At 54.8% G+C, this 26,187-nt stretch overlaps 9 protein-coding genes across 9 annotated transcripts; 3 read left to right on the top strand and 6 right to left on the bottom strand.

The window, feature by feature from the left end:
* Positions 1-175: 175 nt before the first annotated feature.
* On the bottom strand, positions 176-4,128 carry BDZ83DRAFT_438145 (chitin synthase). Its single transcript, XM_060503087.1, has 3 exons — positions 3,840-4,128; positions 1,504-3,242; positions 176-1,453 (listed from the first exon to the last, which is right to left on the bottom strand). Exons 1-3 carry the CDS (start codon positions 3,986-3,988, stop codon positions 246-248), a joined length of 3,096 nt encoding a protein of 1,031 aa, XP_060362127.1. The 5' UTR covers positions 3,989-4,128; the 3' UTR covers positions 176-245.
* Positions 4,129-4,899: 771 nt separating this feature from the next.
* BDZ83DRAFT_630173 (ABC transporter) lies at positions 4,900-7,526 on the bottom strand. Its single transcript, XM_060508806.1, has one exon. The coding sequence runs from the start codon at positions 7,235-7,237 to the stop codon at positions 5,240-5,242; it is 1,998 nt and encodes a 665-aa protein (XP_060362126.1). The 5' UTR covers positions 7,238-7,526; the 3' UTR covers positions 4,900-5,239.
* Positions 7,527-7,637: 111 nt separating this feature from the next.
* On the top strand, positions 7,638-8,647 carry BDZ83DRAFT_630171 (proteasome maturation factor UMP1). The gene is made up of 2 exons (XM_060508805.1): positions 7,638-7,827; positions 7,914-8,647. Exons 1-2 carry the CDS (start codon positions 7,822-7,824, stop codon positions 8,349-8,351), a joined length of 444 nt encoding a protein of 147 aa, XP_060362125.1. The 5' UTR covers positions 7,638-7,821; the 3' UTR covers positions 8,352-8,647.
* A 413-nt stretch (positions 8,648-9,060) lies between these two features.
* Positions 9,061-9,908, bottom strand: BDZ83DRAFT_583784 (ubiquitin-related domain-containing protein; the record flags this gene model as incomplete). Its single annotated transcript, XM_060505696.1, has 2 exons — positions 9,061-9,215; positions 9,269-9,908. 2 exons carry the CDS (start codon positions 9,906-9,908, stop codon positions 9,061-9,063), a joined length of 795 nt encoding a protein of 264 aa, XP_060362124.1.
* A 4,609-nt stretch (positions 9,909-14,517) lies between these two features.
* Positions 14,518-16,825, bottom strand: BDZ83DRAFT_583865 (adaptin N terminal region-domain-containing protein; the record flags this gene model as incomplete). The annotated part of the gene is made up of 4 exons (XM_060505704.1): positions 14,518-15,985; positions 16,036-16,400; positions 16,453-16,528; positions 16,584-16,825. The coding sequence occupies 4 exons, from the start codon at positions 16,823-16,825 to the stop codon at positions 14,518-14,520; spliced, it is 2,151 nt and encodes a 716-aa protein (XP_060362123.1).
* A 1,209-nt stretch (positions 16,826-18,034) lies between these two features.
* Positions 18,035-18,700, top strand: BDZ83DRAFT_583804 (uncharacterized protein; the record flags this gene model as incomplete). The annotated part of the gene is made up of 3 exons (XM_060505698.1): positions 18,035-18,163; positions 18,219-18,574; positions 18,628-18,700. 3 exons carry the CDS (start codon positions 18,035-18,037, stop codon positions 18,698-18,700), a joined length of 558 nt encoding a protein of 185 aa, XP_060362122.1.
* A 67-nt stretch (positions 18,701-18,767) lies between these two features.
* Positions 18,768-19,298, bottom strand: BDZ83DRAFT_754668 (uncharacterized protein; the record flags this gene model as incomplete). Its single annotated transcript, XM_060514505.1, has 2 exons — positions 18,768-19,235; positions 19,287-19,298. 2 exons carry the CDS (start codon positions 19,296-19,298, stop codon positions 18,768-18,770), a joined length of 480 nt encoding a protein of 159 aa, XP_060362121.1.
* Positions 19,299-20,526: 1,228 nt separating this feature from the next.
* Positions 20,527-21,924, bottom strand: BDZ83DRAFT_583849 (major facilitator superfamily transporter; the record flags this gene model as incomplete). Its single annotated transcript, XM_060505702.1, has 1 exon — positions 20,527-21,924. The coding sequence occupies one exon, from the start codon at positions 21,922-21,924 to the stop codon at positions 20,527-20,529; it is 1,398 nt and encodes a 465-aa protein (XP_060362120.1).
* Positions 21,925-23,235: 1,311 nt separating this feature from the next.
* On the top strand, positions 23,236-24,474 carry BDZ83DRAFT_721655 (snare-complex protein syntaxin-18; the record flags this gene model as incomplete). Its single annotated transcript, XM_060512403.1, has 3 exons — positions 23,236-23,352; positions 23,423-24,147; positions 24,234-24,474. The coding sequence occupies 3 exons, from the start codon at positions 23,236-23,238 to the stop codon at positions 24,472-24,474; spliced, it is 1,083 nt and encodes a 360-aa protein (XP_060362119.1).
* Positions 24,475-26,187: the final 1,713 nt, after the last annotated feature.

Raw genomic sequence — 26,187 nt, 5'->3', positions numbered from 1 at the left:
TATCTCTGAAGAACAACAACAAACAACAAACGAATTCCCAAACTTACCTCCTTGCAACTTTTTCGCAATAGGAGATGAAGAAACAACGACCCATAAAACGCCTTGAAAAAGCTGCAAGTCAAGCCCAACTTCTCGTGACGGTCGTCAAAAAATAGCGGAAGGAAGCCAACGCTGTGTCTATGTAGCAAAGCAAGAGTGCAAGAAGCAAGCGCCAACAATCGGCACCAATAGCGGCAGAATGTGGATCAACGCTTGAACACACTGCTGAGCTTGCTTCCGCCGACGCTACTTCCCACACTACTCGACACGCTGCTCATCTTCTCGCTGACCTTTTCGCCGAATCCGCCCATCCACTTGGGCACCTTGAGACTCATGCGCACCTGGCCGTCCACAATCATGCTGACGACGTTGAGGACGGCAAACGTCGTGGAGCCGATGGCGCGGAAGAGAGCCAAAATCGCCACGGACCAGAGAATGAAGGCAAGGTAGTAGTTTTCACCGATGCCGCGTTCGCTATACGCCTCAGACACGGCCATGGCGAGAATGGCGTTGCAGATGAGCCACGAGAGCACCATGTAGGTACGTACGCTCTTATAGTAGTCCTCCTGTAGCTGCGCCTCAGAAATGGCCGAAGGGGGCACCTCGACGCGATCGCGGAGGTTGCGGAGCGCCTCGTCGTAGCCAGAGTCGATATCAAGCTGCTCAGATGGCATCTCGAGCTCGACGCTGTTGCCCTTTCCGATAGCGCCACCCAGATCAGTCTTCATAACGTTGTCTCCCTTGGTACCCCAGGTGACGTCGTGCGTGTTGCAGAAGGCATATACTTGCAGAGTGCAAATGTACGCTGGCAGAAGCATGAAATACTGAGCCGCACTGGTGAACAAGTGCCAGGGGTCCAGGTATAGGAAGGACATGACAAAGTACAAGCCGATAGTCGAAAGAATCGAGACAATGAAGTTGGTGAAGACGTTTTCGCCCATGTGGATCTCGGGGTTGTCCTTCTCCTTCAGCTGACGGATGACGATGTAAAATGTGGCGAACGTTGTGTAGATCATAATGATACAGTACATAACGATACTGAAGAGGTACAGTTTCTTTGCTCCCTGCGGTCGATTACCTAGCGATAGAATGAATTGCGCGCAAATGAGCAAGACACAGGTGTATCGTAGGACGGTGAATATGTATTGGCCAATGTTGTGACCAAATGGATCTACCAGAGGATCGCCTAGACCGCCTGCGACGAAGTAGAAGGTCAGGTAGAAGTTTGCCAGGGAGAAGTAAGTGAAGATGAGCTGCAGGAACTGGTAGATGAATTCGATGTGGAGTAGGATCTTGCGAGTGATGGTATGATCAGTGTACCAAATCTGCTTGAAGTGAACGAGCGAGTACACGGCAGCGAAGAAGGCACCATTCAGCCAGCGACGTCTCTGCGAGATGAACTCGGGAACAGTATCTTTGGGCTTTGTTAGTAATTGCAAGCTTTGGCGGGCAGAGATTTCTTACCTGGCACATCAGTTTCACCGTGACATCCCTTCACGTATTTCAAGACCCAGCTCTCACCGCGCTTGGCGACAAGCTCCCAGCAGAGAATACGATCCTCGGCAAGGTACATGTTTGCCGTGAACACGTCTGCATGCTGACCGTGCAGTGTCTCTCCCTTGAAGTACTGACTGAGAGGACCATGGCCCGTCTCGTCGTTCTGCAGAGCGTGGTATCGGTAGGCACTGAGCGCACCGGGCAAGACAGTAATGTACCCGAAGATGGACTCAAGAGGCTTGTCGAGAATGTTGGACATCTTGTACTCAAAGTTCTGAGACGCGACAAGGGGGTTCAGGAGGTTCACTCCAAACTTGCCCTTCATGGCCTTGATCTCTCCGCAAGCACCAGCAACGTTGGAGTCGTTATCAAAAGCTTTCCATAGGTGGTATAGGGATGTACCGCCGGGTCTGGTACCAACATCGAGCAAGATGCACACGTTGGGGTTAAGGGCCTTGCCGAAAGCGTTGAAGAACCAACGATGTGAGTTAAGCTTCCTCTGGTTCTTCTCCTTGAGACAGAAGATCAACTGGCAAGGCACGATACCCTTTTCGGCACCCTTGAACTTGAGATCAGAGTCGAGCGAAACTTGTGTTGTGTACTCATAAACGTGGGCTTGCACTGCCTTCTGGTTGACGTAGTTCTTGGCGATGCCGTGCTGGTAGACACCCATTGCCGCCAACGCGTCGAGCGTGCGAGGGTGAATCTTTTCTCTTCCGTCGGAGACGATGCAGACTACAATCTTTTGCCAACCATTGTCGCCCCATGTGCGTGACTTTGAGCGCGCGCAGAAGTGGGAGATGTTCTTCATGACGGCGTACATGGTTCTGGTGAAGCCAAACTCGTCCTCGTTGTACATGGTGACACAGATGAACAATTCTGTCTCGCGAGCAGTCTTGCCAATTGACTGGCGGAGCTTGTATCCGCGTTCGACGAAATCATCTGGGTCGCAAGTAACGGCCGTGTATCTCATGTGGGTGAACTCGACCTCGTCGCGACGAGGCAAGAAACTGTAAAGAATCGTGGGAATCTTGCACTCCAAGACCAGCTCTCCGTTGATAAGCTGGACCTCCTTTCTCGACATCTGGGGTGCGCGGACACCTCGGCGCTCTTGCATTCCATCGGGAGCCGGGCCGTAATGTTCTACCTTCTCATTGATGTCGGTCTCTGCATCTTCCTCGCTGAGTGTGACTTGGTCGTGGGACATGTACGATTCTCTCATCGGCTGGCTCTCACTGATGTCGGTCTCGGGTCCAAACACGTCGTCGTTATCGTGGAGAGGGATCGAAACGGTGGCGTCGTCGGCAAAAGCGGCAGAGTTGCGGTTCGCACCAGTCGAGAACAGCGGCGCAGGCGGAAGCGGTCGTCGGGGGCTACCGCCGTATCTGGAAGATGGAGTTCCCGGTCTGGGGCTGCCATTGAGGTCTGATGGCTCGTAAATGCCCGAGGCAGGGGGCCTTGTGAAGTCCGACGAGAGGCGGGAAGGGCTGTATGTCCTCGTTGGTGAATGACGTCCTGACTGGTACTCGTACGGGTAGTCATCCTGATACTCCTGCTCGTAAGTGCGCTCGTACTCCCGGGCGTAGTCGCGGCCTTGGAAGGGGACGTAGGTCGAGTCGGGCGGTGGCATGCTCGGGGGGTCTCGAATGGACGCGGAGCGGTCGGACAAGATGGACGACGCATAGGATCGTCTGCTGGATCGGGGCCTGTTGGTCTCGTCATGTGAGCTTGTGCTTGTGCTATTGGTAGAATCATCTGACAATGGAGGAACAGGACAGCTAGAGGACTGGTGTAGTTGACTCTTCCGCAGCGAAGGACCCTCTGGTATGGTGGGGAGACTGTCCCGAATTTGTGACTCTCGGATGGAGTTGGGCCTGGTCCTCTTCTGCAACTTTACAGTAGAAGACCGCACCGGTATGCGAGAGGTACGCTGGGCGTCTGCAAAGTCGACAACGCTCACACCACTTGAGCGCGGCGTGTAGACAGGTGCTGGTGACAAGGGCGATGTCGGGTGTCCCTCCTCCTGCTGCCTCAATGCGTCAAGGTGGTCTGGCGTGGAGATCACAGGGTCTGCAGCGTCCGACTTCTTCCTGCGCAGCGATAGAGGGCGCGGGAAGAGGCTGGGCGACGAGTCGGGTGTCTTGTGAACCTGTCGAAGGCGAGGAATGGAAGATGCGGAGACAGGAGTAGTAGCAGGAGTAGAAGAAGAAGAAGCATAATGAAACTGTCGCGATGCGCCCTTGGCGCCGCTGACTGCTGTGGAGGTCGATGTCGACTGCTGGGGCGCGGTGGATGTTACGTACGGTGCTCTGTCCATGATGGGCTCCTCGACTGAAGTCAGTAGTCGAATGGCGGCGGGATTGTTGGAGCGTCCCGTGGGAGTGTCGTCGTCGCGGTCGTCGTAGGGTGGGAGGCTGTAGTCGGGCGGTCGCGAGGGGGTATTTGGGTCCATGATGAGATGTTGTTTGCGCCGCCGGTTACTGGGACGAAACGATTAGAGGAATGTTGGACTGGATTGTTGTTCAAGGGCCGGGTCTCGTATGGGTGTTCTTTGTTTGCAACGGGCCGGCGCCACGATGAGATTGTGTGGGCGAGGGATTGACGTAGCTCAGGTTGGCCTCGTGGCGTCGGTTCGGGTTCTAGTGAGTGTCTCGATGGTTGGAATGAGGTCCAAGACGTAGTGTGAGGGTGTAAGTGTCGAAAATCGACAAAGGGTAGCGCCGTTGGAAACTCTCAATGGGAATTCCAAACGGCAAGGTTGGTGATGGTGGTAGTGGTTGTGCTAGAGACTAGCTTTTTGGCAAAGTGGGATGGATCTCGACAGATGATATGGGAGCAATGTGCGAGAGAGCAGCAGCAAGGGAGGTAAAGCATCTGGGCAAAGCTGCGGGAAGGAGGGTCAAGTGTTGGGGAGGCTGGGGGGACTCAGGAAAAAACGTGGATGGGCAATCACTTTGCACCAGGCTGCGACCTGCGCCATCCTCTTTCTCACCTCACCAGTACGCAGTACCTTAGTGTCTCTTTTGCTCCCAGCGCATCCGCGAGTGTGTCGAGGGGCAACAGGGCGGATCGGGGACTTTGATCGCGTTGACGGGGCAACGATACTCGACTGCAGGGGATTCTTGTGGTGTTCCGGCTGCGAAAAGCGGGCCGGTGAGGTACAGCACAGGGGGGCTGAGCCTGTTCGTGGGACCTCTTAGCGGTTAGCGGTTTCTTAGCGCCCCCGGGGCCCGCTGACCGTTCCTGAGCCCGTCGCCCAAAACGGACTGATTACCTCACCTTGGGTAAGGTACTTCGCAAGGTACCGTGGGTCAGTCACTCACCTGTACGGAGTACACATGCATGCACCTCATCACTCCGCCAAATCTGTCAACTCTTGCACCCATGGCCACAACACGATCGTTGCGCCAAACGGTAATGGCAATGTAGCAAGGTAGCTTTGACAGGCCCACGGTGGATTAGGGCTTGGATGATTTGCTTTTGGTATTCAACGTCTATCTTTTCCACTTGCGGCTCTGTCTACGGATACACTTTGGCACCCAACGTCTGAGATATCTATCCCGCATGGATGATGTGCAGCTCACCTCTGGGGTAAACAATCATCTATACCCACCCGAAATTCTATTTTCCGTTTTGCCCTCGTCCTCTCAATGCTGATATATTCCTGGGCTTACTTGGCCTTCCCAATGTGGAACCCGATCTATCACACACCCCAAAGAGCCCTCCACCGCTTCTCATCCGTCCTCAAAGGCCCATCAAACCGTCCAAATCGCGCCGGCAACCCCTCGTTGGCCTCGGGCAAACAAATCCACTCCCGTACGCAGTCCGGCACCTCCTCTTTGATGTGACTAATACAGATCAACGCCTGCCTCTCACTCAAACCCTTTACCCGCACCCGGCCCGCCTTGGCTACTTCGCTGTCCACAATCTTCTCCCCACTATACGTCTTCTCTTCTCCTGTGGCGAGGAAGAGCATACACTTGTCTCTGACAGCATCGTCCATCCCGCTGAAAGCCTCATCGAGCACCACCACGTCGGCGTTCTTGATCACCGCGCGCAGGAGCAACGCGATCCGCTGGGCGCTGAAGGACAGGCCACCGAAAAGGTAGTTATCAGACCAGGAGAGGTCACCTTCACCATTACCCGTGACAGAAGAAGACGCTGCCTTTTGATATCCCGGGTTTAGCTCCGGTGCGAACCACTCCAACGTCGCCTCAACCTTTCCCCGTGCCTTCTCATCCAAAATAGGAATGCCCTTGAACGTGTCCGCCCACGCATTCTCCAACACCTGTCGAACAGTCAGACCGCGGGGCATGTGCTGATGCACCTCGGGACTCGAGTGTCCAATCCGTGACTGAATATCCCAAAACGTGACAGGTCGCTGCCCAGACCCGGGCTCGGGCAGCCTGCTCCGGCCAAACAGCTTGATGGGGAGTGAATACGTCTGCGGGTGATCGGAGCACAAGAGAGACACGACGGTCGTCTTGCCCGACCCGTTCGGACCGAAGACGCCCCATCGCTCCCCTCGCCGGACGGTCCAGATCAGCCCATCCTTGGGCCCGGACGGCGTATCCTGAGACCAGTTGCCCAGCGCGATCTTGTTCCCGTACCGCACTTGACATCCGTCCATCTCGATCAACGGTTCACCCACAACCGTCTCCCCAGTAGTCGAAGCCGACGCCTCAGCAGAAGAAGAAGCAGACTCAACAGCATGCAAATCCTTCTCCCCCGCCGACAAAAGCCCATCGCCCTCCACCCCCCTCGCCGTTAGAACCTTCCCCATCTCCACAAGCGAATGCACAGGCAACCTCTCATCCTCCTTCAACCCACCCTTCCACACGCCCCTCACATACGTCCTCAACCCCTCCAACACCTCCTCCTTAGGCCCCATCGATCCGACCTGACAATCCCCGCGCAGGTACACTAGGTGCGTAATCCACTCGGGCAACGGATCCTGCGGCCGAGCGCTCAACACCAGCCTCGGACTCGCCCGCTCCGCGATCCCCTCCAATACGGGACTCAGCCCTGCCACCGTCGGCGGGTCAAGCCCCATAAACGGCTCGTCTAGCAGCAGCACCTCGGGTGTCGCCAGCAGCGCTCTCGCGATGCGCGCGCGCCGTCCCTGGCCGTTACTCAGGAACGCGACGGGGAGATCCAGCAGCGGCTCGAGACGCAGGTCCTTCACGACCCTCTCCACGAGTTCCCTTGGCATAAGGTCCTCTTCTCCCGGTAAGGTGTCGAGCGGATTGAGCTCCGTATTGCCGAGCAAGTAATCCCGCAGCGAGAAGTCCGTATTCTCCCTCCTGGACTCGTACCGCGCGGCAAGGTACGCACTGGTAGTATGCCCGCCGCCTAAGCCGCCGTCACCGTCGAAACCGACATATTGAATGGCCCGGTTTGCGCTTCTTAGGCGTGGCGGGACGGCCTCGGTGGAGAGATACGGGTACGTTCGCGCCGTCGGCGGGATCGCGAGATGCTGACCGCGGAGGACCTGGAGCAGCGTCGTCTTGCCCGAGAGCGAGGGGCCGACGATGCACCAGTGATTTTTGTTCTTCGCGGCGGCGGTGGCGGAGGACAGCTCGAGGTTCAGGTCTGTGAAGAGGGGCGGGTTCGGGTGCGTGGTGTGCGTGTTGGGGTGGCGCCGGTAAAAGGAGCCGTTGGCGATCCTTAGGATCGGGGGAGAACGATTCGGTATCCTCATTGTGATTGTAAGAGTGTGTATGTGTGCCCGCTTCAATGGGAGAGATTGAGCAGTCACTGTCAGAGCGAGTGGAATCAACACCAATTGACCACCATTCCCGTTGATATTGCGTCGTTGAGATTAGTCGTGGGACGACGTTCACATTGTGACTCTTCCTTCTCCTCCCAAAAAGAAAAATCCGGGGCAGCTTTCCCCGGACTTTTGGGTACGAAATACGTAAAACCAGCTGCGATCTCGGTGTCGAAGCTCGGCCGTCATCGCCCCACCTTCAATGTGGATCCATGTCCGGGGAGCGGAAAGAAAAGACCGACAGGGATCAGGTAAGCTAAGGTTGCTGCTGCCGCCGCGCCTGCATTTCAGCCTGGAAGTCACGTGCAGGAGTCTCGCTGAGGTAATGGCGGAACTGACTGGCACGACTGGGTAGCAGCAATCAGCAGGCACGCCGGAGAGCTCCAGGCACATCACCGCAGCGCAAGCTCCCATAATCGTCACCCAGTCTGTTCAGCTCCATCTCAATCAACACGATCCCCCAAACAAAACCTCTCCTCCCAACAACCACAGTCCACCCCAAAATAGCAGTCAAGATGTCGGTATGTCATCTTCCACCAAGCCAACCATCTCCCCCTCCCCCAATCCACCTCACATTCCCAGAAGCTAACATCATCTCCCCCTCCAGATGCGAATCGTCCCCGCCGCAAACCAACCCACAACCTTCGCTGCAGGCGCCAACGCCCCCTCGGCACCGGGCGTCCACGACACCCTCCGCGCCGGCGTAGGCCAGTCCGCCTACGACGCCAAAGAAAACGTCGCCGCCTCCGCCCACCCGCTCGAGTCCCGCCTCAAGAACTGGGAGGCCACCCAGGAAGGCATGCGCATGGAGACGCTCCGCCGCACCTTTGGCCTCGCGGAGCCCATCCGCCGCCAGATGGAGCTCAAGATTACGCAAAACGGCGAGTGGCGGCCCCTCGCCCTCGGCGGGCAAAAGGCCTCCGTCCACGAGGAGATCCTCCGCGGCAAGGACTCTAGCGTCACGTGGGAGGACGTCTACTCTGGCGAGGAGAGCGTGGGCATCGTTGGTATGCACGACGAGATGGAGAGGAAGCTCAAGATTTGAGAGAGGAAGAGAGAGAGCTTGAGAGATATGATGGGGTTGGAACGACCGAGAGCGGAACTGGGCTCCTGGATTTGAGGCATGCGACAGAAGGACCAGGGTTGGATTTGTATTACTACGATATGCGTCATGACCTCAGGACGGCGCGGCAAAGGAAATGTCAAGGCCATAGAAGGGATTCACCGAAGCGTCCAGGTTCGACGGAAAGATGGAATAGAATGCGTTCTACTATCCTATGGACAACACCCATAGACGGGGCGTGGAGAAGAATCAACCAGAACAAATACACAAAGCTATGATACGCCGCTGTACTCCGAATGTCCCCTTATTGTCTTCGCTCTTTGTAATACGCTCGATGGATGTCGGGGTGGCCTCCATAGAGGACACGAGAAAAAATAAAAGACCCATCGCAACACCGTGACCGAAGGCCTCACCAGACCCGCTAGCCCATCCATTCTGGGCACTTCTGGAATTGCATGCATTGTCGAAACCATGACCCCCGGCTAGGCCCCTGCCTCTTTGTGTCGTGTACCGTACCATGCAGAGCACTCCAGCCAGATTGACCCGATGGAGTCTTTTCTCGCCTGCTCTTCTTTCATGCATGCCATTCTCCCCACTAGAAAGGAATGGCTCTTATTCGGCGGGGAAGAGATGATAAAGGAAAGGAGTGATGATCACAGAAGAAAAAGGCCCAGATCTTGGGACCGCTCGATCATAAGATGACACAGCATCCGCCGCCCCCTTCTCGGTTGCGGCCGCCGCCAGAGGTTGACTTATTGCCTCCCTTAGGTTCTTCTTCCTCAACGATATCGGCTGGCCGGACGGTCATGTGTACAACGTTGGCTGCCTCTGCACTGAAGTGATATTCTGGAACAAGGTTAGATTCATCAAGGAAAACGTAAATGTCAGGGAAAACCTACGTTTCAATTGGTCCTTGTCGTCTAGCAGCTTTCCGAAATGAATCAAACGTATACTGCTGGGGCTCGCAGGCTTGGCATCCCACTCTTCACGCCACTCCCTGAGGATGAGTTCCTTCAAGGTATAAACACTGATAGTGAAGGGGTCCTTCTTCCCAGCCTCGGTCAATCCAGGAACATTGACGTTTCTCTTTGTCAAGTACTTTTCGTCCAATTTGTAAGGGTGTCTTGCACCAGTGGTGAGCAACAGGGTGATGTTGCAGACTGGGCCATCTGCTGGAGAGCTGGTGACGGGCTGGACGTCATCGACAGAGGGACCGATGGCCATGGAGTCATTCTGAGTCTTGGTCGCTGGCGACGAAACCGAGTCCTTCTCCTTTCCTTTGGTTGACGACTCGATTGAATCGTCGGCATCGCCCACGACCGAAGTGTTGGCTTCAGGCTGTGTTGACGCCGCAGCGGCGGGTGTCTTGCTTGATGAAGTAGTCGTCGGCCTCGTTGTGTCTGCTGCGGCGGCGTCGGCTTCCGTCGACGAGGATTGAGGGAGGGTCTTCATTGGGATGGTATCCTTTGGCGCCGCCGAGGAATCCTTGGGTGGTTGGCCGACGGTCGTGTTGGCGTCGGCGGGTTTGGTATCGGCCATTGCGGATCACAGGCAAGAGCAACGGCAGCGTCGAGCCTCGAGGAGCGCGGGCTCGTGGTGATTGTGATTGGAACCGAATCGGATACAGTGGCTCAATGCATGCGGCAGTCTGCGAAAAAGTTGAGGATATTTCGACGAGTGGGATCTCAGTGTTTCGCAGAAGAGAATCGGGGGAGGATGAATTGCAGTCTTCGGGTGAGACGGTCAGACGCAGAGGCACAGCGACGCAGAGACGCCAGTCGGGATGGTACCAGTTGGCGTGGGTAGCGAGGCCGGTGTTGTGGCAGTTGCCAGGATTTGGGGGGGGTTGTTCAGGATGTTGGACGGGAACGCGGAAGCGGGTGGTAAAGGCGGGTGATCAGTGCATTCAAAGCGTGGGCGTTCGACCAGTCCAAGTTCAAGCCCAACCAGCGATGTGGGAAAAAGGAAGGATAAAATGGAGACCCGGGGCCGAGAGTTGGAGAAGGAGACGTGGGAGAGAGGACTTGACGGGAATGTCGAATGGGGAGATGGCTTGGCGGAACTTGGAAGGCGTGGCTCGTGGGCCGTGGGCCGTGGGCGTTGTCTCTCTTTTCCACCTGCACTCCAGTCTCCAGTCTCCAGTTTCCAAGTGCTGGGCTCGGCTGGGCAGGCTGGGGACACCTGCTTTGCTGAGGCCGGGTGAGTGGATTGGCTGACTGACTATACTACCACGCTACCTAGTAATCCAGTCTAGGCAAGGTAGGTAGGTTGAGTGGACAGGCTGGGCTGGATGGCTCGGCAATGATTCCGTTCCAACTTCCAAGTTATGCTGGAGGCGAAAGAGTCGCGGAATTTGCCAGGTACGTATGCGAACAAATCTTCTGTATCGTCGGTAGGGAAGATCGTGTGAGTTTGCTGCTTGTAGATGATTGCATTCGTCCCTGAGTACCCGTAAGATATGGTTACCTGAACAAGGTAGGTCGGTAGGGGAGAGCGGTGCTTCGCTGCCGAAGCGGCGTTTGGTCGTCTCCTGTCTCGATGGTTACGCTCACGCTCTTCCGGGCAGGAATGTGCCTCTAGGAACAGTACGTGAGTACCTACCCTACGGCAAGGTAGTCGAGGTAGGCAGGTATGCTGTAACAATGTACCCGGCAATCACGTCGTCTCCCGTCGAATTTCCGAGCGGTCGGTATTAGTCGAGTCGTGCAGGTTGTTTCGTCTATCAGGCCCTCCTTGACAAAGCTGCTACGGCGGAGGCGGCGGCGATGGCGATAGACGCGGCGGCGGCGGATATCGGCAGCAAAGGGCGAAGCCGATCAAGGGTCGAGGATGTTGTGGAGGGTGTCACAAGCTTGCTCTCTTTTTTCCTCCTCTCGGTCATCAAGTTCCAGCTGCTGTCCAGGTCGTAATCCTTGATGTTTGATGTTTCTTCTCGGTCGTGGGTCAGCCGCTTAGAAGACAGAGAGTAGGAACGGTCCGAAATACCTATTTCAAATCGAGACTGGCCAGCAAGCAATAACAACAACAACCGCGCATTCGAGATGTTGACCGGAATTGCAACCGCCGGTAATGGAGAGTTTGTGGATTGATGAGCGCAGAGCAAACGGCGTGGTTGCTGTAGTTTCCCTCGATCTTCCTCACTTAAGGTACTCTCGCGGCTCTCTGCCTCTTGTTGCAAGTTTGACTGATCAATTCTTTCCCATTCCTTGACAATGATACTTCTCGCGAAGTACCGTTCTTCTAGTGGAAAACAATGCGAGTACCTGAGATTGTCGGGAAGGCGCACCGCAGACTGCAAGAGAAGGAGCACCCATGAAGCTCTCAGGGGAAAGAACCACTCTCTTTAGGTCTTTCTTTCCCGTCTTCTTTCCCAACCTGGAATCCCTCAAGATCCTCAATTCCAAGGTTTCCCTAATTCTTCCTCCCCCCATCATCTATTACCCTTGCACCATTATTCGCCATCTGATCGCATGCTCCTCGCAGTCAAAATCCGAGTGCGCACCGATTGATAATATATCGATACATACCTACAGATCCCATTTCGAGTATTTTCACGCCTGCTGGACTCGGTCAAGGCTAGCGCACTCGCTAACTCGACCGCGGCGTCCACGGGTGCCCTCCCCCGCCGTCACCGCTCCAGAAGACAGGACGCTATTATTTCGCAATGTGACACATTCCCAACCGCACGCACCGTTCGCATTCCTTCCGTCTCCAGATCTGGGCGTCTCGCGGGGGAAACGGGAGCGGGAGCGAGGGAATGGAAAGGATCAAATGGCACACGCGCCGTAACGAGGAAACGCACCCAGACGTTGCTTGTCGAATTTCCAACAGTCAGTGTCATTGCCACTAATTCAGACCAACCACCCACAACACTCTTTCAATTCGCCTGCAGTCAGCCGCATCATCAGTCGGTCGAGGCTGTGTCGGTTCCGATACGTACCCACCGATGGTGCCCTCACCGGTTCAGTTCCCCTTCTTCGCAGGGACAGGCCAGTCTGCGGCCCCCGTCATGCCGCCCCATCTCTGGGCATCCGAAATCCCCTCATTTTTCTCAACTCAAGCGCGAGATGAAAAGATAGACGTGCGATGTTTCAGCGGCACCCCATACGCGTGTGGGAAACAGATTCGTCTGGGGGCACGGCAGGCAACAAAAAGAGCAGCTGGATTGGATACGACCTCGCAGCATTACAAGATGTACGGTTGGCTTCGTCACCGCTTTGTGTTTTTCGCACTCTCAACCTCCCAGGGCCTTCAGATTAGTGTGTGAGGGTGTTATGTTGATGTTTCTGAAGATGGGATAAGACTGTCAGGAACCCGAAACTCTCCTCAGGCATATTTCGCCCGTCGCCCCATGGCCTTATTTGACACCAATGCAACACGCAGGCACGGAGGAAGCCAATGCAGTGCACGTACATGCTCAAAACCCAAAGAGTCTACAGGAGAAGCATATGAAGGCTAGCGACGCAGAGCACGAGCTTTCCATGCTTTGGCCTGTTGTCTTCCAAGCTGGTGCTCTGCAACGTCCAGACGAAGTGCGAGATCCTCGTTACAGATCTGCTAGGGCGAGGAGAACCACCTATGCCAGGTTCACATGTTCACTAAGTGGGACACAGGCCCTGGGCAGATCTGATGGCAGCAACGCGGGTAGAAGAGTAATCGTTAACTCATAGGACTGCCGCATCCAGACTCCCCAAGCTTTTCGGACCAGATCGTATGTGTTGTCGTCGGGCGCCCAGATCCATCCACGGCTCCAGCGGAAAAGATGCCCGGGGTTCCCAACCAATCCCTTTGAGGATAGAGGACTGTCGACGATGGCCAGCCATGGCCCACCGAGACTAGTCCGAGTCTCCTTCTCCTTTGGGTCACAGTTGACGTCTTTTTAACACCATTTGTCCAGATCCTTCATCGGGGGAACCGGGAACGGTGCAATGCCTCAGTACACGAGTTACTATTGAAGTGGATGTCTCTCATTCTGACTTTTATCCCAACGACTCGGAAAACAGAAGAATGCGAACAAGACAACGAGGAAAAAGCAGTATTTGAACTCCATCATTGGTGGGCGACACAACCTTCGAACCAGGATCCAAAATCGCGGGGTGACGGAAGAAACAATGAAGACCCCACTTGCTTGCGCCGGTCCGCGCAAAAGCTGGACACCAAGATACAACCCCAATGGACCGGCATTGCGCCCAAGTCTTAGTTGACCTACCCGAGTTGTCGACCATATCGTCGCAAACAAGAGCAGAAGCTGATACCGATTTACCGACCGTGCCGACGTTGTCTTACCTAAGATACTGACGGAAATCAAGACCACGGCACCAACCCAAAGCCGGAGCCGGACTTGTGTGCTCCGCCACACTCCGTGGCTCCTGGTGACTGCTCTCCTTTCACATTTACGAAAGGAACTACGACTTGCCTACGTTTCTGTAGTACGATTCAGTAGCCTATCCCATCGGCCCCTTAGGCCTGCCCATTCCTCATAGAACTCAAGGTTCCGGCCGGACCCCTTAGACCTCCCGTCGAGGCCCGCCGCTAAATAAACATCTGTCGTGCGCCCGCATTGCACGACTTGGTCTTGTCTTTGTCTGAACTTTCCAATGGATTTTCAAGACCAAATCTCATCACATCTCAAGCCTGTCGGTTCTGGCATCTACTCGCGCATGCATCGGAGAAGGTAGTAGACAAGAGAGATGACGAAAGAAGAATCTATTTTCTCCGCAGCTTTTTTGGAATCCATGTTGTGTCCTCATTCTATAGGTTGAGGGAACGTCAACCTACTTGTATTAACTCAGAAAGACGCGAACATGCTAGTATACACTGTTAAACGAAAATCTTTCATAGAGATACCCTCATAAAAGGGGAGCTTTTTTACGCACGTAGTGCATAAAATCCAATACAACTAAATACAGCCTCAGTTGGGTAAGTAGGTCAGGTAGTCAGGTATGCTGGAAGTTGGCCTTCATCCTCGAGGGCACGGAGATCAGTATAGCTAATAATTTCCTCGAATTTGCTACTTGTCAACTTTTGCCTCACACTACCATTATCAAAATACCGAGGATATCCTGTCGTTTCATAGCCTACAGTCAAACAATAATCCTCCCCCTCCTCCAACACACATCTCACTGAGCTCGTCGTCGCATGTGTCTTCTCACAGCACCAACAAATCACCATTGCTCCCCTGCGCCGGCTGCACCACCTGCTGCGGCGCGTGCTGATTCACCACATACCCCGTCTCGTAACCCCCAGTCTCACCAAAAACGTCTCCTTGGTCGATCCTCATGGCCGCCATCTGCTGCGGTCCGATACTGTTAAAGTACGCGTCCGCGTCGTTGACCGCCTGCGCCATTTCGCCGTTGGCCGCCGCCGGGTCGTTGGCGATGTGCTGGCCGTGCATGTTATAGTCCTGCGCCTGTCCGCCCATGCCGAGCATGCTCAGGCTCTTTTGGTTCTCAATGGACGTCGGAAGGAGGTGCTTCTGCAGCGCAGGGGAATCCGTCAGCTTCTTGGGCCGCGCCGAGCGGAAGACGGTTTGCACCGGCTTCAGGTACACTGTGGCGAGCGTGCCGACGTTGAGGCACATCTCTTCGAGGGTGGCCGGGTCGAGACGCTCAGATTCGGCCGTGATGGGCGGCTTCTCGCCCATGACGATTTGCTTGGCTGCGACCATGTCTGTCGATAGGAGTCGCCAGTACATGTAGGCTCTGTCGCGAAGATCCGGGTTGTCCGTCTCTTCCGTCGCCCACTTGAGGACGCGAGGCACCAGCTCTTGACCCTTGGTCGGTCTCTGAATAAAGAGCTTGACGGTCGCCGTGAGCAGTGCCAGCTGTACTTCTACCGGCTCCTCCGCGAACGAGTACAAAAAGTCTTCCAGGAGAGCCTCGCTGTTCTCTATTCTATCCGCGTACTGTCCAATGACCCAGACCATGGCAGCCTTTGCTTCCGGTTCGTCGAGAGAGTCAAGGTGCTCGCAGAGGGTGCCGATGATGGACTCGTACTGGTTCGGATACTTGCGGAAGATGTTTCTAATAACGACCGTGGCCTCCTGTACAATATACGTGATCTTGGTCGCAACCAGTTCGAGGAGCAGGTTGATACATTGCCGCGCTGCCGGCTCGATCTTGATAGCCAGCTTGCCTATCGCTCGCACTGCCTTGCGAACGAAGTGAACGTCGATTTCCGTCGCGTACTCTCTAAGTTCGGTGAGGACCTCATCGATGTTGTTTTCGTTGGCGAGCATGAAGATGAGCTCCAGCTTCGTGACCTTTACGTAGATGGGGTCGTTGTACTTGCAGAAGAAGACCCGAATGTCGTTGCGCAAGACTTCAGGTCGACGCTGCAAGATCAACAGAGCGTTTCGCAGAGCGAGGTACTGTACTTCTGGGCCCTTGGCAAGGAGCGTCACCAGGGGAGGCGATAGCTTTTTGCACAGGATTGCGATCTGTCTCTGGTCCGAGATGTAGTTCATGAGATACAGAACGACGCGGATGCAGGTTAGTACGACGGCCGAGTTTGAATGTGAAAGGCGCGGCGATATGCGCTCTGCAAGAAGCAAGGCTTCCCCTGACTCTTGGGGCACATATGACATGAGTGCCTCGAGGATATATGTTTGACCCCATCTGCCATGATTGTCAGCAACGGCCTTTGCGAAGCGATAGTTAGTACCCACTCTGAGCAGTCGGGAAGGATAGCCACCATCTTGGAGGCATTGCTGTAGTCGATGGTGAGCTTGATGGCGTCACTACGCTCCCAAATGTCCATCAACGATGCTAGCGCACTGGCCACTACGGTAGGGTTGTCATCTCTGAGAAGCGTGTTGAGCCTGTCGATTAGATCTGACCCCTCGATCATGCGCCTATCGTGGTCATATAGCTTTGCGACGCAGAAGGCGGCCGTCTTCCTCACGTATGGATCCGCGTCCTTCAACATGTGCTTGACCAAAGGAACAGTCGCCTCGACGAATTCCCGGACGTGTATGTAAGACATCGTTCGCAGGGCCAAAGCTCTGACCAGCGGATTGTGATCTTCCATATCCTGGGGCGGCGTTAATCAACTGACGTCTTAGAGATCAAGGTGCCATGCTCACCTGCTCCAGCACGGGAATAGCCTGGACGGCAATTTCTGGCCGCATCCTGGCGTAGTTGACCAGGAACAAGAAGCACCTAGATGAATCGTCAACACCTGAATGTCCTGTGGGGAGCTATCGGGAAGCAGTACATCTTCTTGATCTCGAGACTCTGGATATGCATGCAGCCGATGATGTCGGGGAATAGCGCGACCATATCATTGTTGCTCATGGTCATGTTGGCGACAATCTTCTTCAGCGCAATCTTCTTGCTTGCATAGTTCTTATCCTTCTTGCCGCCGCTGTTGAGTTCCAGCCGCAGTTCTGCAACTTTACCCTTGGAGGTTATTAGTTTATTGACATAAGTCGGCGGGGGCACGTAGGCCATAAACATGGCGGGCGAAACATAGGAGGACAGCATCCAACGTAGGAAATGCGAGGTGAGGTGAAGATAATTGCGTCGAAAACTTATGATGAGAGGGGAAGCTGGAGCTCGAGGCCGCAAGGTACAGCAAGGCTGGTGGTATTGGGGACGGCGGGGCAGACAGTGCGTAGGGACAACTCCCAGATAACAAGCTCAGCTTGTCTAAGACAGATATCGGAGGATTTGGGTACAAAATTCGCGAAGGATGCTGTCTAAAGGCACGACATGTATGTATGTGCAATGAGATCAGAAGAGACAAGAACCAATTCTTACCCTGGCAAACAACTTGGAGTCTCCTCCACCCTGTGCACTCGACATGATGACGGCTTTCTCCTGGTATCAGACACAGCGGTCGGTGTGGTGGCGCGTAGTGCGATTCTCAGACAGAAACCCTTCGAACGGGCGTCCCGACAAGCTCTCTGCCGATTCTCGATCGCGTCGTGGTGGGCGATAACACCCTAGGACCCCTCACGCCCAGCTGCGCGATGTATGTCGACTTTGGCTTCCCTGTACTAGGGCCAAGCCACTCGATCGGAACGGGGTCGCAAAAGTTGGCGGGAAGACGCAGTGCTTCCTTGACTTGTCTTGGATGGTGGGAGGGGTGCAGAGGCAGAAGGGATGTCACATGCGTCGTTGGTGCCAGGGGGGGGTTGCGGCCAATCGAAGAGGCTTCTGCTCGATCAACGTGTCGACGAGCTGAAATGCCGGACAACCTTCTTTTTGTCTCTACAGCAGCTGGAGTGGCCGATGTCTATCGTGCGTGGGTTCGGGAGAGTTCGCTTGGCTCGGTGCGACGGTACGGGGTGCGGTCGGTCGTCGTTTGTTTCTTGCGGGCAATCCGGGGTTTCGATTTCCAGTTGTTTAAGGGGAAGTTCAATGTTGGATTCCCAAAGCTCCCGCCGTTCCGCAGTGGAGTGCGACAGGTCCGAAACTGGGCCTTATCGGTCAGCCGATAAAGAATACCCAAGCGCAGCCGCTGTCAACCGCGTGGGGTGCACGTCAGACTGCGTTGCCTGGGTTTAGCCGACCCTTTTTGTGGAGAACTGCTTTCCAACGACAGCCCGTCATCACCCACCAGCGCGAACTGCTTGCCAGCTTTCGTTTCAACACCTGCATCCGGATCCTTTGAGCTTCCGACCGCTCGCTCGACTAACGAAGCCCGACAAACATACTCCGATCATGGCTTTGGTCAATGGCGATGTCCCGCGATGGGTTACAGACCTACAGTCTCCCCCTGCTGCTAAGTCCAAGGTCCCCAGCATTTCCGATCCCCCAGGCTACCCGTCGCAATCCTCGTCCAGCTCCAAGGTAAGCTCGTTGCCGCACTGCGCAAGCGTTCATTTCCGCTGACTTGCTTTTGTAGAAGCAGAAGGACCAGAAGGCTATCCAGCCGCGCAAGCAACAGACGCCCGAGGAGATGGACACTCTGAAAGTCAAGAAGGCCTGGGAGGTGGCACTCGCCCCCGTTAAGAACCTGCCAATGACGGCGATCATGATGTACATGTCCGGCAACTCGCTACAGATCTTTAGCATCATGATGGTGTTTATGGCTTTCAAAAACCCTCTGATGGGTCTCACTGCGGTCAACCAGGCATTCGAGAGGTTCGAATCAGAAACAAACAAGGGCAAGATGTTGCAGGTTAAGCTGGCATACGTCGCGATGCAATTCGTGGCCTTGGCCCTGGCGGTTTGGAAGGTCAACTCGATGGGACTGCTGCCGTATGTATTCATTCACGGGTTTGGGCACAATGGCAATGCTAACGCGGGAGTAGGACAACGAGATCAGATTGGTTGGCTTGGGAAGCTCGAAGAGAGGCTTTGGAGTCCTCGGTCCCCGCTTTATAGACGACAAAATGATATCCAGTACCACAATACCGCAAACCAAGTCTCTGTCCCCGCCCTCGTTTATGCATCATTGTACACTGCCATACCAAACCATGCCACTGCTAGTCACGGCTTCATACGGCCAGACACCATCGTCTTCGCCGCTCGTTGGTATCTCATCAGAATTTCGGGCAGGCATTTCTACTTCGCCTATTGCATTGTAAGGCTGATCAGCCATATCGTCGTAGTACCAACGCTGCGATGGGTCATGTACAGATGCATCGACAGGCATGCTGAAAGTACCCAGCCTCGCTTCCTGAGCTTCTTTCCCTCTAGGCCACGGACGATCCACATCGACCATGTTTCTCCGGCTCTTGCTCTTTTTGGAGGAAAGATGATTCGACTGAGGTGGATCATCTACGATGCTCGCCTCCGACCTAGAGAGACCATGCCTCTTGACCTGGTGGTGGGCTGGGTCGAGAACCTCTCGGGCTAGCTGGGTCTGCTGGTTCATCGACGCTGATCCTCCTTTAGAGGTAGACTTATTCGACTTAGCCTAGGCAAAAGTCAGTTTCAGGCCGAGGCACCACTGAGTGCTCTAACTTACTTGCTGGTACATTGCTGCGATATGGTCCGTTTGTTGATCTTGGTATAGACTAGGATGTTTGATCTGCGGTCTTGACTCTGGTCTCGGGACTATCAGCGGCAGCCATGATTTTTATACCATACCGGAAAGCGTCTCATGCCCGTACACGGACGGCCAGGAAGTACGGATTCCGATGCCAAATCGCTGACCTATCTAGCTTCCAAAGTTGGCCAGAGACACAGACAACTCTGTCAGTAAGCATCAGCTGGTAGTTCCACTCGTAGAGTGTACATCTTTCTTGGCGCTCGTGATCGTATTCAAGCGCCCAGTCCGAACAGCAAGATCTCCGTATAATCTACGTGGTGCGTAACTCATGGCAATTATCTCATCTCACGGCAGTACGTGTACTCGGTACTCCATACGATACTCTGTACGATGTTATGGCCAGGAATTACCTCAAAAGAGGGGTTTCCGAGACCATGCCTACAAAGAAGTCGAAGCTATGGAACGAAAGGGATGCTATAAGCATGAACTCTGAGCTCGGAGTTTGCTCCTAACTCAACCCGAAGCTGGGCCCGATGGCCTTGCTTGCACAACAGCCACGACATACCAGACCGTTAGCGATGCCGGATGCGGTCCGGCAATGCAGCTATTCCAACGTCCAAGACCAAGCAGCCCATCGAAGTCGAGAGTCAAGCAAAACAGCGAGCCACTTAGCGGCTCTAAAAGGTACTGAGACAGGGCTAGAACGCATGAGACAGCTTTCCAGGGATGACATAGGGGGCCCCCGCGAGAGGCTATCCGTGTTTCCCTATCCTATTGGACGAGCGCCTGCACGAGACAATGAGACAAAACAAACTTACGCTTACCTGAGCTAGGTCGACTCTATTTTACTGTTGTCATGTCTTGACCGCGTTTGCCTGATCCTCGTGGGAGTGGTTCGCAAAGAAAACAATACCCCGGGCTAAGCTTGTGAGCCTCTATCGATAGTAGATGATCCACCAGATCCAGCCTTTGAGTTGTTTTCTGGATATCGTTTTTTTAGAAACATCTACAATGTCGATCATTCTGTGACATGGCTGGGTCATGTGGCACCGGATATTGGTGATAATTATAGAATACCACAATTCCAAGAAAGACGAACCTCAACCCGCTCCTGTACCTGGAACTAGAACTGGGATGTTCTGATATCATTACCCAACGCCTAAAAAGCCAGTCTCTCTTACAATAACCGAAAGGCCGTATCCAACTCTTAACCGAATCATGACGCCTCCTCCCTCATCCGCCTTGCATTCCTCCACACGGGACCCTTCTTCGCTATCAAAAACATCATCGGGCTCAAGACGGCACACAAGGCAGCCAGGAACGTAAACGACCACCCCCTCCCCATCCCACGAATCATGTACTCAATCACGGCCGTCCCGACGGCGCCCATGGCGCACCGCACAAGGTTATTCGCCGCCGTCGCCGTCGCAGGCGCGTCCGGGAACAGATCCACAATCAACGTATTCATGACACTAAACGACCCCGTGATGGTGAGCCCAATAACGCCCTGCAGCACCAACGGCGCCGCGACGCCGCCGACCTCGAAGTGCAGCACCCACCCGTACACCGTAAGCGCCGCCAGCCCGACGGCGACGGCCGGGTAGACGGGCTGCAGGCGGGCCTTTTCGATGGGGAATTTTAGGAGGTCGTCGCCGCGGCGGCGGTCGATTGCGAAGCCGATCTGGGAGGCGATGCGGCGGTAATTCCAGTCGAGGACGTAGCCCTGGCCGAGGCTGGCGACGACGCAGCCCGCGCCGTATGGGAGGTAGCAGAGGCCGAGCTCGAGGTCGTTGAAGTGGTAGATTTCGCGGAAGAGGGTGCCGAGGGTGGCCGCTACACAAATGAAGGCTACATAGAGGAGGCTGTTGTAGGCGAGAACGAGGGCCATTTCTTTTTCAAAGATTATTTTGACGGAGCGGATTGGGTTTGGGAAGCGGAGCTTGCGGTGAGGGTGTGCTGGTATGGATTCGGTCTGAGAAAGATCACCGGGATTTTGGTGTCTGCGGTTACGGTGGCGCCGGATGAGGTCGATCAGGGGCCGATTCCACGGCTGAGGCGGAACAGAGCCGTTGCCCACGACGCCTCGACAGGTCTCCGGGACGAAGAGGGCGTACGGGATGAGCCAGAGGCTGATGAGAACGACGCAAAACCAAAAGATGGACGCCCAACCAAAGTACTGCGTCAAGACGCCCCCCAAGACGGGACCGATGGTGGGACCGACGTTGATACCCGCGCCGACGATGCCCATATACTTGCCCCGTTCCGAGCTGACCGAGATATCAGCCACCATGGCGAACCCCAGCGCAATGGCGCCGCTGCTCCCGCCGCTCTGCAACATGCGGAGGACGAGGAGGGCGGCGTAGTCGCGCTGCAGGGCGAGTCCGACGCAGGCGACGAGGTAAATGCTGAAGGCGACGAGGAAGGCCGGGCGACGGCCGGCCATGTCGCCGAAATCGCCAAAGAGCGTCGGGGAGATGGCCTGGAGGACCATGTAGGAGGTGACTGTGAGGTTGACAAGGGCGACGGAGACGTGGAGGTCGTCTGCGATGGGGGCCAGGACCGGGTAGTATATGTTTGCGGACATGGGCGGGACGAAGCAGGCGACGGAGGCCATGAAGGCCACCCATCGCTTTGTAGAGGGGGAGAAGACGCTGTAGGCTGGGCCGCTGGGCTGGCGGGTGAGATTTTCGGGGTCGTCTTGGTCGTGGGCTGAGCCGTCGGGTTCTTCGGTCGAGGAGACTTCACTTTGAGCTTTTTCGTTGGCGAATTCTGGGTTGCTTGTTGATGAGGCCTGGATGATGGACGGACTTGGAGATGTTTGTGATGTTTCTAGGCCTGCTTGATTCCTTTCCAAGGCCATCTGGCGTATGTGGTTCAACTCATCGTGTCCCATATCTATCGAGAGAGTATCTCCTTATGAAGCAAAGATACAAAGTGATGATAAGACGGGAGAAGAACTGAGATTGAAGCTAGACGTTATTATGTTCAGACCCTTGCTTGATAGTGTCCCGCAACGCTCCTCAGAGATATGGCCAAGACTATTCTGAAGTAATACAAAACCGACAACATGAGCAACAAATTATAACAAGAACGGATGATCTTGCTTGCCTCCGTAGATTTTGCAGGTAGTCTATATCCGTAAGCGGGACCATCTTGCCGCCCTGCCGCATACCCTGCCTTACAACAATGATGTTATTTCCGCTACCAGATCGGCCTCCACCACTCGGCCTCTGACCGACCGCGATTAACATGCAGCTTTCATGATTCGCCCGAACCGGCCCATACCTCCACAAAAGCCCGCCCGTTTTGGGCAGCTGGAGTCGTGATCCGTTGGTGTTCCTTGACGAATGGCACTAGACTGATTCATTATTGCGCCTTAAGTCGGGTGATGGTGGGCATTAGCTAGAGTCGCTTGACTCTAGCATGAAATGGGTTCACTCCGAGATCGGACAGCTTCACTCGAAGTATTGAGCCCTTCTCTAGCATTCCGTTCTTGAATGTGGTCCTTTTTTCAATGGGGATGTAAGAAGTGGTTAATGGACGTCTCAATTGACGTCGTGTGCAAGCTTCGACCTCGTTGATGTGGAGGAGCTGGCTCGTGCGCCCCGCCGACGCCGTTGCCGACCTGCCGATGCAGCCCCGAACCTTCACTATCGACCTGCTTAGCTAAGACGCAAGAGCAGCAGCCACATCAGCCTCAAGTTCGAGGGGACAAATGTGGCTGGTGAGACCTGAGCACCGAAGACACGTCATTGGAGAACAGCTTTCCAGATCTCTAGCTGGCATCGTGGATGTGACCGCAGGGTTGAACGACATTGAATCCCCGGAATACCACGAACTATGCTACTCTACTGCAGGTGATTGCTTCCATATCGAAACGTCTCTCTCTCCCAGCCGTGCGGCAAAGTACGATACGCCCCCGAAAATGGACATTACACCGGCTTTCAACGACCTCCTGCGAAAGCGCAATGCGCCCATCGTCACTGAGAAGAAGCTCAGTCTCGAAGCGATTGACGGCTTCCTCAAGGAGGCTTACAGAATAGTCAGTCTCTCCCAACCCTTCCACTCTTCCCAACTGAAGACCATACTCCTCTGACACCCTTTCTATCTAGAACTCCCACATCACAAACCTTCACAACGAACTCAAAGATGTCCGACAAGCCTACCTCTCAACAGCGCAACCGCGCAAAACACACATCCACGCCGCCGCCGCCCAACAACGTCACTTAACAGACCGCGACCGCGAAGAAGTCGACGCAAACGCAAAGCAAATGCTCCGCGAGCTCAACGCGAGCATCACAGCCCTCAACGAAGCAGAGCTCCTCCGCCGCGAAACCGAAACGGCCGTCATCCGCAAAAAGTATGCCAGCAGGCTCGGTGCCCTCGGCGCCTGGGCCGCCGCGAGCGACAATGACAGCAGCAGCAGCAAGGGCAAGACGGCGGAGCACGCCGCGGCCGAGGCCCGCGCGAGAACGATTGAGCAGCACCGCGACGAGGTGATTCAGAGTCTGAGGCTGGGGTTGCAGCGGTGCGGGAGGACGCAGCAGGATATGATGGAGGTGAGGCTTACGAGGGAGATGGAGAAGAATAGGAGTGTTTTGGCTAAGGCGGGCGGTGGGGGCGCGATGCCTGAGTTGGGCGGGTTTTACGAGTCCATGGCGAAGAGTGCTGCTGCTAGCAAGGGGACGACGGGCAAGGCTGGTTTGCCGCCCGGGGAGGAGGGTGCTTCTTCTTCGTATGATCCGCGAGAGGGCCTCACGGATGAGCAGATTCAGATGTTTGAGAAGGGGAATCAGGATATGCTGCAGCATTACAACAGCACGCTGGACAAAGTCAGGTACGTTTTTGCATGGATGGGCATTTTCTTGCTACAAATCGTCTATGACCCCCTTTAGCATGCACAGCTAACGTTATGGTGCATAGGACGGCGGAGAAGTCGCTGCTTGAGATTGCGGAGCTGCAGACGTTGCTGGTGGGCAATTTGGCGACGCAGTCTGCGCATATTGAGCAGCTCGTGGCGGACTCGGAAAACATCACGGCGGACGTGGGCGGTGGTAACAAGCAGCTGAAGAAGGCGACGCAACGACCGAGCGCGGCGAGATATACCTTTTTCGCGTCGGCGGGGTTGTGCACGTTTTTGATTCTTTGGGACTTGATTATCTAGTTGTGAGGCTGTCATCGGCTGGATAGGAGCTTGGCTGAAAGTTTGCCAAGTACGGATAGCTGGTAGCGATATCCATCAGAGCCGTTGTCTAACTCAAGGTGCCTAAGGCCGTCCTCCCCATATCGTGGTGGCCTAGTAAATCCTAACTTCAATCTTCAGTCTTGTGGGATTGTGCACTTTTGACGTATTCAGGTAGCATTTCGAAAGTTCCTTGGGATCAATCACAGGCTGATTGTGCTGTGGTTAGAGGTTGGGCTGACAGACATGTGAAAGTTTCTAGATAGCAGCGTCACATGCTGAGCAGTCAAAACGCCTAGACCAGGTGCAGGTGACCTTTTAGTTGCAAGCCATGTAAATCCAGCGGAGCAGAACATGAGAGGACCGGTGCCTTGGTCTTGAGGAGCATTTGATACTTTGATCTGCCTTACCTACTTTATCTAGCACCTTACGCAAGCAAGCTACATATTCACTTTATCACAGTGAAGAAGCGTTGTTGCGGTGTGCTCTCCGGGACAGTTTGTATGGAGCTGGGATGCCGGGGGAGCTTCGGCGAGTGTCTGGGCAAGCTTGCGGCAGGCGAGCTTCTGATTGGCGCTGCTAACGACATTGAACATGCGAAACGGTTCTCGGTCCCTGCGGTGTTTTGGAGGGGGGAAGCGTTGCAATACCGAGGAGTGGTCTCATCTTTGCGGTTATACTTGGAGTTGCCGAGCTCTAAATTCGTGTTGTTCCTAGAACCCTTGTAGTGTATTGATCCCAAGTCAAGGCGTGAATCTACAAATAGTGTCAGGTACAGGAATATGATTGTGCGTCTGTCAACCTGGAAGATGCAGTCCATTATACAGACAAGATGGGATGATCTCGACTCTTTAGTCTGAGGTGCCCCAGCAATGCACTCCATCCGATATGCAGGGTTCAGAAGGAATTCAAGAGGATAAACCGGGATGAATTTCAATCTCTACACTACGAGACTAAGCAAACGTCGAGTCGTGATGACAGTCTGGCAGCAAATGGGAGGGTTTGGAGAGTCATGGGGTTGAGCCCGAGACCTCGGCCCGCCCTCCACGGGTGACCTCACAAGCGCAATTGGGAAAGGTTGGGGCAAATGGGGAAGCAGCGGGGAGCCGACAGCTAGAGGATAAAGAGAAGGCGCGCTCCTTTTCCCCCGCCGATGCACAAGACACTGAAAGGAAGGTACTGCCACTGCTGCTGCTGCCAAACCTAGAAAACAACGAAACGAAAATCCCCGACCATTGCCCGACACTTCGCCGATTTCTTCACTTTCGGTATCTTTCTGCATCTCCGTAAACTTGAACCTACTACGATACAACCTGTCCTCAGCATCCCGGGTGACCAGCAAACACGCAGAATCAATCTATTTTCGCAGACAAATCCGCCTATCCGCACCCGATTCGAGCAAGGCGTTACGAAATACCTACCTCGACCTGACTATCCTGCCCGCACCTGGTGGATCCCATTTGATACAACTTTGCCCCAAAACCCAACCTTGGACGTGTCACAGTGGTACTTTTTCTCCGTCACCAGGTTCCATTCAAACTCGATTGCCCTTTCTCGAGTTTCCTCTGCCACCTGTTCAAGCCTCAGACAGCCAGAACTTCCGAACCACAAAAACACGCCCTCCGATCGTCCGAGCCAAAACATCACTATCTCAGCCTTTCATCCAGGATTCCACTACCCAACCCCCCGTATCCA

Source organism: Colletotrichum acutatum (assembly GCF_030867785.1).
Source record: "Colletotrichum acutatum strain CBS 112980 chromosome Unknown BDZ83scaffold_85, whole genome shotgun sequence".
Lineage (NCBI taxonomy): Eukaryota > Fungi > Ascomycota > Sordariomycetes > Glomerellales > Glomerellaceae > Colletotrichum > Colletotrichum acutatum.
Note: the sequence above shows the minus strand (reverse complement) of the source record. Positions and strands in the feature narration are given on the sequence as shown.